This window comes from Penaeus monodon, chromosome 2, assembly GCF_015228065.2.
Source record: "Penaeus monodon isolate SGIC_2016 chromosome 2, NSTDA_Pmon_1, whole genome shotgun sequence".
Taxonomy (NCBI): domain Eukaryota; kingdom Metazoa; phylum Arthropoda; class Malacostraca; order Decapoda; family Penaeidae; genus Penaeus; species Penaeus monodon.
This window is the reverse complement of record NC_051387.1, coordinates 56,705,646-56,718,662: the sequence shown is the minus strand read 5'-3', so window position 1 is coordinate 56,718,662 and position 13,017 is coordinate 56,705,646. Positions and strand designations below refer to the sequence as shown.

At 35.0% G+C, this 13,017-nt stretch overlaps 1 protein-coding gene across 1 annotated transcript in view; it reads left to right on the top strand.

Moving 5' to 3' along the window:
• Nucleotides 1-12,255, top strand: part of LOC119583941 (zinc finger and BTB domain-containing protein 24-like) — a 12,410-nt gene extending 155 nt beyond the window's left edge. The window contains exons 1-9 of the mRNA XM_037932654.1: nt 1-14; nt 789-1,079; nt 1,505-1,604; nt 2,696-2,853; nt 4,448-4,668; nt 6,710-6,718; nt 8,221-8,626; nt 10,886-11,076; nt 11,856-12,255. The exon at nt 1-14 is cut by the window's left edge and continues 155 nt beyond it. Coding sequence (XP_037788582.1) covers nt 830-1,079; nt 1,505-1,604; nt 2,696-2,853; nt 4,448-4,668; nt 6,710-6,718; nt 8,221-8,626; nt 10,886-11,076; nt 11,856-12,077 — 1,557 coding nt within the window. The 5' untranslated portion in view covers nt 1-14; nt 789-829 and the 3' untranslated portion in view covers nt 12,078-12,255. The remainder of the gene's footprint in view (nt 15-788; nt 1,080-1,504; nt 1,605-2,695; nt 2,854-4,447; nt 4,669-6,709; nt 6,719-8,220; nt 8,627-10,885; nt 11,077-11,855) is intronic.
• Nucleotides 12,256-13,017: the final 762 nt, after the last annotated feature.

Sequence of the window (13,017 nt, the reverse complement as noted above, 5' to 3'; positions counted from 1 at the left end):
TTCAACTAGAGGAGGTAAGTTAAATATTGCGTGTGTTAATGTTGGGGAAAATAAAAGAGTTTCACGAAAATGGTGCATATAAATTTTCACCTTGGGGTAATTGTGTTGTTATTTGCAATGTTATCTAGCATCATTAACCTTTTGCAAGTAGACATAAATTGATATTTACTTTTGGCGACTTTGATGTAAACTTAGTATAGATTATAAGTTTTGATTAGATTTGTGTGTGAATTTTCATTGGAATTCCTGCTGTAATTCTGGATTAATGTATAGAACACACATCTGGTACTGGGTTTGTGTCTGGGATTGGCCTCTGTGGCAGTGGATACTCTGGCAAAGGCCAACAAGGTTCCAACATGCATATTCTATTATATAAGAAATTACAGACCTCCTTGATGATTTATGATTAAGGAAGAAAGCAGGTTACGATCTGTCTTGAAACATATAGTAGAAGTTTGATGGAATCTACTAGAGCTTGGTGGTTGTGATGATAAATGATGGTCTTCACAATATAGGTCATCTATCACAGAGTATTTAGAATATTGAAAACTGGATTTTTCAGATGATGATATATGTTACTAATGATATGTAGGGTACAAACATGGACTTTATTGAAACAAATAATTTTAAGTAACTATCTTTGCAGCTATTAAATTGGAAACAGTAATTATTTTATAAGAATATAGTCTTTTATCATACAGTATATGCAAAGCTTATCAAAAGTAAACCTTAGTGATATTCATACTGGTAATTATTTCATTAATATGACCTATGTTTTTGTTTTTCAGGGATTGTAAAAGTTTAAAATCTAAGGAAGAGATCACTTGTCATGGAACGACCTCGGCGAAACATCAGGCGTCCTGGGGCTCTGACTGACTTCCTGACTGTCAATGAGTCTGACAGACAGAGCTCAGGGGGGGAAGAAGCTAAAGGAGAATTCAGCGAACAAGATGAAGCGAAAGAATCTGCTGCTTCTGAAGATGAGGGGAAACTGCTGTTATCTCCTTATAAGTGCGGAGAGTGCAAGTCACGTTACCGCAGCAAAGTGGCTCTCCAACGTCATTTAGTCAAGCACAGTGGTACATTATAGGAATATGTTGTGCTTGGTGTTGTAGTGCGTAATGTATCACTATGTCATATTATTCAGAGTAATTTAGTCCTTTCATTATGTAACATGTTATTTTTATAAATCAGCCTTTGGCCATTTTTAAGACCACCACAGATATGAGTATAGGAAATTGATATGCTGTTGCTGTTCATTAGGAGTAACCCAGTAAAGTTTCAAAACTTGTACAGAAGAACTATATTAGGTAGCAAATTGAAAATGCAAAATTATATTCTAATTTCCACAGAATTTTAATAGAACTGCATAGTAATCTCTCAATGTATGTATATATATTATTTACATTTGTAGATATTTATTTTTATTTTGTTTCTGTTCAACCCCCATATACTTTTTCCTATTTACAAAGATTTTAACACATTTTCCAAACTCTTATTCCAGGTGAAAAGCCATTTGAGTGCTCTCAGTGTGGCAAGGGGTTGTCTAGTCAGTCAGCACTCACTGAACATCTGAATATCCACACCAACAATAAACCACACAGGTGAGAATTATTCACTTTTTAAAGCTTGTGTTATGTAAGATGTAAGTGAGTGCTATATATATATTTTTTGAAATTGCATGGCTTTTCAGTTTAACAAATATTAAGGCATATCATAGGGTTTATTTTAATGTCCTAAATATAGTTTTTGTTTTAAAGGAAGGGTGGATGGCCCTATATCACATTAATATATGTACTGAGTTCAATTTAGATAGAGAAATCTTGCTCCATTATTTTCTCTGTATCTGTATACTGTATCTGTGTCCATTGCAGATGTGCTATACAATAGAAAAATCTTTGAACACTTGTATATATAATTCTGAATGAATGTAAATAAAGATAGGCTATTGGGTATATATTTAGAGATAGGTAAAGTGATAGATAGATAGATAGATAGATAGATAGATAGATAGATAGATAGATAGATAGATAATTAAGAGATAAGAAGTAAAAAGTAGAAAATATATACAAATATTAGTATACAAAAGAGAGTTACATTTAAAAAACAGTAATGCATTGGTACTGTGCACATGGACTATCCACATTGTTTTTTTTGTGAATTTTGTGTACACAAAAATATAAATCCTTAGATTTTACAATTTTATTTTTGTTCTAATAACATTAGTATTGTTTCTGTTATTATTATTATTATTAACAATCTAATTGTTATGATTTATTAACTATACTAGTAGGAATAATTTTTTTCTTAAAATCAAGGAAAGGGGTAAATGTGTGATACTGGGTAGGCCTGGTAATTGACTCCTTGGTAATTGTGTGCCGCTGGATCTATTTACATGTAGACAAAATTGATGAACTAAAATTGCAATAGGTTGAGTATGTATGTACGTGATTTATGATTCCTTTGTGTACTTTTTCATGGAAAGCAACAAGTTAGGTTATGAATTAGTATATTTATATTTTGATATATGAAGAATGATATGAATGTAAATATAAGTAGACTATGTGATACTTAAAAGATATGTACTTTAAATTCACATGAAAATGCTGTAAACATAATATTTCATTATTCTGTTTAGAGTTACCATATATTGCATTATTTATGGATTATTCATTCTTGATTTCCAATTAACCAGGTGTGATGAATGTGGTAAAGAGAGTCGCCAACTTAGTGTGCACCTTCGACACCTTCTGACACACCAGCCAAATCCAGAGCTTATGTACACGTGCTCAGTGTGTGGAAAGACCTTCAAGCAGAATGAGTACCTGAGGAAGCACATGCGAAAACACACCGGTACGTAGAGAAAAGGGAGACGTTGATTTATCCGTGGAACTTATTCAGCAGAGAGGATAATCTTGGGGGAGGTTTACTTACTAAATATGAGGTAAGGGTGTCCAAACCCCACTAACAGGTGTGTATGTTGAAGTGATTAAGTGTTAGTCAGTGGAGTTTGGATGACCTTACCTTATTTTTATAAGGTAAGTTTTCCCAACATTATTTGTCCATGGGTTGTCTCCTTCGACCTGGTTCAGTTCTTGTTCCTGTGGTCTTTTTGTCTGTTATATATTATAGTGGTATGCTTATATAAAGGCCGCGGTGGCCGAATGGTTAGAGCGTCGGACTCAAGACTGTCACGACGGCAATCTGAGTTCGAGGGTTCGAGTCACCGGCTGACGCGTTGTTCCCTTGGGCAAGGAACTTCACCTTGATTGCCTACCTAGCCACTGGGTGGCCAAAGCTAGCTCAAGTCAAGTGCTGGTCCCAAGCCCGGATAAATAGGTACCAAAAAAAGTACCTAAAAGTACCTAAAAAGGTAACACCGGCACTCTCTGTAGAAAGGAACTGGGGACCCTACCACGTACTCACTCCAAGAGCATCACAACATGAAAACTACAATTAAGTATCATGCTGTGACCACGGCGGCTCAGACATGAACCTACCGTTAAAAGAAGAAGATACATTAGGGGGCCGCGGTGGCCGAATGGTTAGAGCATCAGACTCAAGACTGTCACGACGGTAATCTGAGTTCGAGGGTTCGAGTCACCGGCCGACGCGTTGTTTCCCTTGGGCAAGGAACTTCACCTCGATTGCCTACCTAGCCACTGGGTGGCCAAGCCAGCCCAAGTCAGTGCCGGGTAAATGGTGACTCGATAAAAAAAAAAAAGAAAAAAAAAAAGAAAGAAAAAGAAAAAAAAAAACACCGGGTGGAAGACAATGGCAAACCACTGCTCTAAATTGCCAAGAAAAATCATGGAAAGCCCATGATCGTCAAGGACGCGGTGGCTGAATGGTTAGAATATCGGGCTCAAGACTGTCACGGCGGCAATCTGAGTTCGAGGGTTTCGAGTCACCGGCCGGCGCGTTGTTCCCTTGGGCAAGGAACTTCACCTCGATTGCCTACCTAGCCACTGGGTGGCCAAGCCAGCCCAAGTCAGTGCTGGTCCCAAGCCCGGATAAAATAGAGAGAATGATTACCTAAAAAGGCAACACCGGCACTCTCCGTGGAAAGGAACTGGGGACCCTACCATGTACTATCTCCAAGAGCATCACAACATGAAAACTACAATTGGGTATCATGCTGTGACCACGGCGGCTCAGACATGAACCTACCGTTAAAAGAAGAAGATGCTTATATAGTATTCTTTGGTATACATATTGTATTCTTTTTTTTTCTTTGTCTGATGATAAATTCATGTGGTTTTGAAGCATGTTGACTTACTGGTCTTTTCTTTTATGGATGTGTTTCAGTTTATGGAAGTTAGTGTGGTTACCTGAGATTACTTTCTTAAGACGTTTATACAGTATTTCATAATCTGGATAAAATGAAACATGCATTATATATTTTGCTTTTGCATGGTTGCTTTGGTTATTATTTTCACACTTGCAGGAGAGAAGCCATTTGTATGCGAAGAATGTGGCAAATCCTTTACTTGCAAGAGTGAGCTCAATCGTCACAGCCAGAGACACTCATCAGAAAGACCTTACACATGCTCTGATTGCGGTCAGAGCTTCAAGATGCGTCACAACCTCAACAAGCATCAGAAAGCACACACGGGAACTCAGCAGTGGAAGTGTCTCCTCTGTTCAGCGGTGTTTTCGAAACCTGAAGTTATTGGAAGTAAGTTGTGTTTAAAGATTTATAGAAATGTTACAAATTAATGAGTCATGCCAGTTACAGTTATTTGTTGTAATAAGTGTTTAGTTCTGGAATTTAAGGATTACCATGTGAATATTGACTGTTAAATGAAAGGATCTTAAATTTTTGCCGGTCCATGCAAATTTCTCTCTCATTTATGAACATTAGAATAGTATCTAAATTTATAGTTAATTGTATAACTGAGGATGCCTGAGTATCCTATTTTGTACTCTAATGTACTGTAAAGAGGTTTTTTTGGAGTGATAGACAGATAGTCTAAAGTCAAAAGGACCAGGGTTTTTCAGAAAAAAAGGGTGTGGCACTTTCATCAAAGGTTGGAAATATGGACTTTAGTGTCTTCCTATGCCACTGAATTGATAAAAATTCAGTGAAAGCTTTTTATCACCAATTTCTCTTCATGTGCAGCATATAATAGATATACTTTATCTTTGGATTCAAAAAGCAGTAAACAGGCTCTTGGATTTCAAACACAGATTGGGAACTGTCACAAGCTTGCATGACATCCCATCTTCAGTGTGGTGTAGCAGGCTGGCAATATTGCAACATTTTTCAAGAATTTTAATCTTCTATTCCTCACACACACACAAAAAAAAGGACTTTTACCAAACATGTCATTTGGAGCAATATGTTCATTAAGAAACAGGATTTAAAGAGATTCTCTGTGAAAATACGATTTGTTTAGTCCAAATATTTGGTCATCTGTGATCAGTAATGATCAGTTGCCGGAAAGTTCTCTGCGGCTTTGTGGTGAAGTTCTTAATTGATTTTCAATACCTCATTTCAGTTGCCTTCATGCGTCATTGGAGGATCATATCACTTTTTTTTTATTTTACATTATGTGCTTTTTAGTTAGCCTCCCTTTGCTTGAGCCCTGTTGTGCCTAGGTTCGGAATGGTGTATTTTAGATTATTTCTAAGGAAGCAATCTTTGAAGAAGAAGAAAAAAAATCTATTGATAATTTTTGTTGGTGTGGAAAAGATCACTACATTGTTTAAGGGGAAAATGTACTTAACATGGTGGTTGTTGATGACAGAGTGATAGATTTGTGATGATAATTATTTGATAATTTATAAGCTAGTGAAACTTATTTATTGAAATGCAGGGATGTTATATTGCATTCAGCCAGTTTACCTGTATTTAGAAAAATTTAGTATAGTGTGGATTCCAATAAGTACTGTGAACTACCAGACTGTATAAAATGTTGGCAGGAATCTATTCTGATGTAGTTGGTGATAGATTAATCATGTGTTTCAATTATACTTAGTAGTACTTGTAACCATATATCAGAACAGATTTTAGTATGCTAAAGTCATGTTCAGTAAAAAAAATTCCTTGAATATAGGCAGTGCAGCTAAGGTGACAACTTATTATGAATTTTATCTTTCCTTTAGATTATAAGTTGATATTAACTGTATTGAATTTGACTGTAAAATTGTGCTCCTATATATGCTCAAGTACATGGAAAGTATATCAAATTGAAGAGCAAAAATATATTTAAGCTGTATTGTTGAAACATTTTCCTGATGCAACTTACCAATGTACATCATTGATTATAATGAATATACTACTAACTGAAAAATAACATTCTGTATTTTACCTACCAAATTGATATTTATTTTGGACCTCTAGTCAACAACATCTTAGACAAGACATTCTTGACAGACGCATTTCTAAACTGTAATGATAACAGCATTAACAGACAAGTAGCCATCAGTATGTATAGGAAAAACATCAGTCTAGCTCTTTTGTTCATGGAGGAGTACTATAGGAAGTGGAAGAAATTCAGTGAACGTGACTGAGAAAATGAGAGAGGTCTCTTCACTTGATAGGTGTTAATGGGTGATCTGTATATAGAAAGAATAAGGACTTGTGAGATTTTGCAAGATAGTATGTGAAATTTTGATATCTTGTGTAAAGGGAGTGTGTAACAAGTTGTTATAAGTACAAAGGTCAATTAAGATTATTTCAGAAATATGCAGACTTTCAAACTAGTTACTGCATGTATGATATTTCTATATTGGCTTTATAGTCTGTACTAAAAGTTATTTTTCTGTATAATTGCTTTATTAATTGTTTGGTAATGTGTAACATAATAGAAATCTTATATAAATAAATTATCATAATTAATTTCACCTATTGTAGAATGTATCTTAAATTGAGAGTTAATGCATGTAAAAATCATGAGCTTAAAAATGATTTGCAGCTAGGTCTATAAGTGACAGCATTATTCAGCATTTAGCTATATTAGTTGTAGTATGCAGTACATCTACAGTTTTAAAAATTCTGGGACTGTGTTGGACCATTCTTCTGGACTAACAGAGGACCACAATGATAACCGCAATTATACCCCAAAATATTGCATATACCTTTGTAGCAGCACGACCCCGCAACCTGGAGTTCAGCATAGTTACCCAGGTTGGGTCACACAGGTCCACAGCCATGTCCGCGCTCATTGGACAGCGGGCTCCCCTCGTTCCCTGCGCGCTTACACAGCGCTAGTGTATTTAAGCCGCAGAGCCGAAAAACGAGAGCAGCATTCCCGATCCTCTAGCAGAGCAGACAACAGCAGCAGCACCACAAGGACTGCCCAGTCCTTAGCCGACCGGGGTGCCTGCCGGCTCCCCCGTTGATCTCCGACTTCACTACCAACACCCAGCCATACCTGTGGGCACTCACACCCACAACAAATTCTCCCCAAAGAGATAAAGACACCAGTAAACACAAATAGAAGATGTGCAACCACACATCTTCTATACTGGTGACCACCGGAGTGATACGTTAAGGTATATCGCTCGCTCGCTTTGCTCACTCTCTGGAGGGGGAGTACCTGTAGCAGCACGACCCCGCAACCTGGAGTTCAGCATAGTTACCCAGGTTGGGTCACACAGGTCCACAGCCATGTCCGCGCTCATTGGACAGCGGGCTCCCCTCGTTCCCTGCGTGCTTACACAGCGCTAGTGTATTTAAGCCGCAGAGCCGAAAAACGAGAGCAGCATTCCCGATCCTCTAGCAGAGCAGACAACAGCAGCAGCACCACAAGGACTGCCCAGTCCTTAGCTGACCGGGGAGCCTGCCGGCTCCCCCGTTGATCTCCGACTTCACTACCAACACCCAGCCATACCTGTGGGCACTCACACCCACAACAAATTCTCCCCAAAGAGATAAAGACACCAGTTACTCAAATAGAAGATGTGCAACCATCCATCTTCTATACCTTCTGTATCTCAGAAGTGATGAAGCTGTGCCAACAATGCTAAACCATCTGTGGCTGACCTGTGAATTAATTTAGGAGTAATTGAAAATCAGATGTCCAATTATGATTCTGTCTAGATCATAAGGGGGTGCCAGGAAATTAGTGGTATTCCTGTTTATTTTTTTTCTTCAGATTTGTGCTCTATGTAGTTCTTACAAAATAATTGCAAAGTTAAGATTTATGAGTCTTTTTATTTTATGAATCATGGTCAGTCAGTTCATCCTGACTAAATTAATGACTCCTTCCTCAGGCCCATAGAAAGACTCACCTTGAGACTGTCCAGCACCTGCAAGTCATGAGACCCAGTGACAACACCCTGGTCGTCTCTGCTGAGGTGGATGACCGAAGGAAACTCCCAACAGTACATAGCCTCCAGCTCCCTAAGAATAATGTAGATGATGCCGATTCTGAGAAAGCAATTAGCAAGAAACTGCTGCGGATAAATGATACCACTCTGCCTTTGGAATTCATCTTGAAGAGCGTAGGAAAAGGGAGTGCCATTAAGATCAAAATCATTGATAAGCCTGCCCAAGCGAGAACTGCTCCATATTTGACAAATGAGAACATTGTAGAGTTGATGGATGAAGAGGAGCCGGAGCAGAAGGAGAGTGAAGAGGAAAGTGAAGCTCCTGTGGCTGCAGATTCTACTGTAGAAGGTAATGTAAATTGTTTGATTTTTGTTTTTGTTTTAATGATACATGTAGTTTTGTACTGAAATGGCTACAGATATAGTGATTTTTGCATGAGTTGTAGTTTAATGTGAATAATTTCTTGTAAGTCCATTGTGTTTATTGCTTACCATTGATAATGAAATGGCCTAAGAATAGATGTGCTTCACAGGGCTGTAAAAAATTCTTTCATAGAAGTGGATAGTAATTATATATGGCTAACACTTTTATGTATATTAAAGATTAAGGAAAAAATAACCATTAACCAATTCTATATATTAGAGCACAAATTAATCCCTTGTAAATGGCCTTGAAGTAATGGTGCATCACATTCAGATAAACATATTTTGACAAAGGAAACATGATTTGCCCTATGACAGTGATAAGTACTTATTAAGGGGTCAGTTGCTCTTTGGTTAGGGGTTATACTTGAACTTCTAGATTTCCAATGTTTCAAACCTGTTGTCAGTGTTTCTAAAGACTTGTTCAGTGAAGAGTAGATATAATTTAAACTGTATTGTTGAAATATTTTGCTGATTCACCTTACCAATCTACACCATTGTCTCTCATTGTGATCCATTTAGTATTATCTTTACTATAGGATATATGGGCGGTGAGTGCCCAGAGTTTGAAAAAAAAGGAAAGAAAAAAAGAAAAAAAAAATTGATGATGACTGAATGATAAAGATAGAAACCTTTTTATTTAGTGGATATGAAAGTTCAAGGTATGAAAAGGGAAACTTATTTATTTATTTATGGAAGATGAGTGATGAACTTTTTATGAAATAGGATTTGTATTATGGGAGTGGCAAGGAAAAAAATATATATTGTTCAGTTGTATGCAGTGAGTTTGTCTCTCTGTTCTTGCCTCATGGAACAGTTATGCTTTAGGCCAAATCACATCTACAGAATAATAAGTACAGTTTTGCAACACATAATTCTTTTGAATCACTGATGGGCAGGAACACCTTACTGTCTAGTTCTATTTTGCCTCGTTATATGCAGATTTTCAAGCTTGATAGCCTCGAAAACCTTTAAGGTCTGATGTTTTTAAGAAAGTTAGAAAAGAGTATTCAGATTTTTTGTATAAAATGAATCCAACATGAAAAACAATCTTTCCTTGTTATCTAAAAAAAGAAATCATATTTGCAGTATTTGTTAAACTTGGCCTTATTTTATTTTGTATATCATATTATATATATGTATATATATGTATATATGTATATATATATGTATATTAATGGTTAATGGTTTAAACAAATAACTGTGCTAGACGTCAAAGGTTACATGGCACTACGTTATGATATTAGATATGTTATTATATATTAATCTCATTATCTTCATATAAAGCCTATTATAAATTCATTTTACACAGAGATACAGAAATGCATATTTAGAAAGAAAAACAAAAAAGAATGATGAAAAGTGGTGATAATTTTTTTATTCTAATTGCTTTCTGCCTCTAGCCTTTCTTCTGTAGATTAAAAATTTGTAAAGAAATAGAGTAGATGCCTCCTTGGTTTCGTCGTCTCTGCAGATGTAATTCTGAGCGACCCATTTTGTTTCTATAGGAAAATAGCGTGTATACAGCTGTTTGGCGGTGGGAAAAAAAGATCCTTGTGATTTTACTTACTTGGATTCGGTCTAAGGGAAAATGCAATTTGGCTTTGCGATGATTTTTGAATGTTAGACAGTTAAGATTTTGTCTTATAATTCTTAGTATGCTTGAATATTTAATAAATGTGGCAAGGATCAACTTGTAGTTTTGATGTTGTCCAATTTTCCTCAGTTTTGATTTTCAGAATTGATTGAGTCGTATTTTGTATATTTTCCATGTTTTTTGTCACAGAATTTAATATTATGCACTATACTCCTTTTTTTTCTTGTCTCGTCTTGTCTTGTCTTATCTTATGGACAAAAAATCATTTTTAAGACTAAAGAATTATGTATTCAATGAGTTGTGTTTCCTCGCATAAACTGAGTTTCATGGGGTCCAAATTCTTCAAAAACTAATGTTATTAAGCAGAGCCATTGGGTTGAGTCCAGGAAGCAGAATATTGCACTTATTTCTCTGAGGATTATATTAATATGGAAGCCATGTATTTGTACCATGAAATCACAGAACTCCAATTTTTAAATTTCAAGATGAACTCCTTATACATCAATCAAATTTAAACCTCAAAGCTAATGATTACCAGACCCACTTTTGAGGATCTTCATTCATCATAGCTATGACCTTGAATTGCAGATGGGATAGAAGAAAGTATGAACAAGGAAGCAGTAGAAGTTTCGAGTGTCCTCAGCGCATCGGCAAGTATAGTGAGCCACTGCCTATCCAAGCATTATAATCTAGTCAACCCAGGCTGTGAGGACTATCGGTGCTGGCTGGCGATGCTCACTTCCCTTTGCCAGCAGTTAGAGCCCCCCTTCGAATTAGAGGTTTGTGTCGTGTTTGTAATGAAACGTGTCTTGATGTTAAGTTCCTGCTTATTTAGCTTTGTCATTTTATCCGTAGTTTTATCCTTTTAAATTTTTTTATCTCATTTTTTATATTATTTTTGTATATTTTTGTATAATCTCTTGAATATGTCTTCAAAAATGTGGTAGATTATCCAGGGTGAAGACCACAAATCTTTTTGGTAAGAAGTAATGTATTAGTATAAGTTTTTATGTATTTATCTAAAATCAAATTTGATGTCATTTTGCATTGTAATTTCATGAGGCAGGAATTTGGGATGGAATATTTTGAGAACATTTCCTTTTTTTTTAAAGGTATGTAAATAGGGCTAATTATTTATTTATATTAGAATAAATAGTTGTGATGTTGATGGAGTTCTTGGCATACTTCAGAGTTAGTAATGTACCATCTGTAATGATTTGAGATTTTTATAGCAAAATTATAGAAAATCTAAGAAGTAAATAGAATTAGATATATTTAATTCACAAATTGCAGATCAACATTCATTCATTGATGGTAGTTCTCCATGTAGCAAAAATGTTATAGAAAATCTTACATCTTTATCTTTGAATGTTGCGAGATATAACTGATGCTCATGATCTCTCACCTAATAATTCTTGCTCTGTGCTATGTTGCAACAGTCTTCCCATTTAACATTGTATTTTACATGATATGCAATTTAATAATACATTACACTTAACTGCAATTCAACAATGCATTACATTTAACTTGCAATACAATAATGTACTTCACCTTGCAGGTATGTAAGCATTTGAGCCAGATCAGCAATGCCCTCCAGCTGTGTCTGATTCAGAGGCCTGAAGCCGGAGTGGATCAGCTGTCATCCCTAGAATCAGCTGGTCTTCCACGAAATCTGTTTTGTGCCGACACTTCACAATATCAGTTTATTTATGAACAGTATTTGACAATTTTGAAGTCACTGCAGGAACATTTTGATTTTATTGTTGATAAGGATAAGTGAAGTGTATTTAAATGATGTCATAAAGATAATGACTAGTGTATTTGCAAATTCGCATATACAAAATTAGCGATACATTTTTAGATGTAGAAAAAGCCTTTTGTGGCTAATAGAATAACAAAAAAGGTAATACATATAAGAGTATCTGAAATTTTGATGATATTACTATTTTTATCTGTGATAGCTCATATATATATATATATATATATATATATATATATATATATATATATATATATATATATATATATATATATATATATATATATATATATATATATATATAATGAAATTGTATGCATATATGTATTTATTTATACATATATGTGTATACATGTATTTACGAATATTTATCAACTGTTTATTTATTTTTTGTCACCTATTTCCCTTTTTAATACACTTAGTTTTTTGGCATTCTTAAAATACATTAAAAGTCACTAGAAATAATTGGATTTGTTATAGGTGTATCTAGTAAGTGAACTCATGTCTTACATATAAATGTATTTTTGTACCATTGTATAAGGATATTTTTTGCTTCTATTATAGAAACCAGATTAAAAAAACACAGTTTCCCATGGTTCATATATATATATAGTATAACATGTATTTATTATCATATCATCTGTCATTATTATTAACCTGTACTGAATCTGTTGTATTATGAAGAAATAATCACCAAATAAATATGCGCAGTAGTTCCCAAATATAAATATATTTAAACCTCACACATTCTTATACAAAATTTGTATTTATGGAGTGATTTTCCTGTTAAGATTTTATAAGCAAAGTGTTTTTCTTGGAGTTAAAGAAAATACTTTCGGAAATATTTGAGAGCTTACATATAAGACCATAATTAGATTAAACTTATTTTATAATTTATGAATTTAGAATTATGAAAAAGATGATCCTTTGCCCAAACTTTTTAATCAATGAGGATCTATAG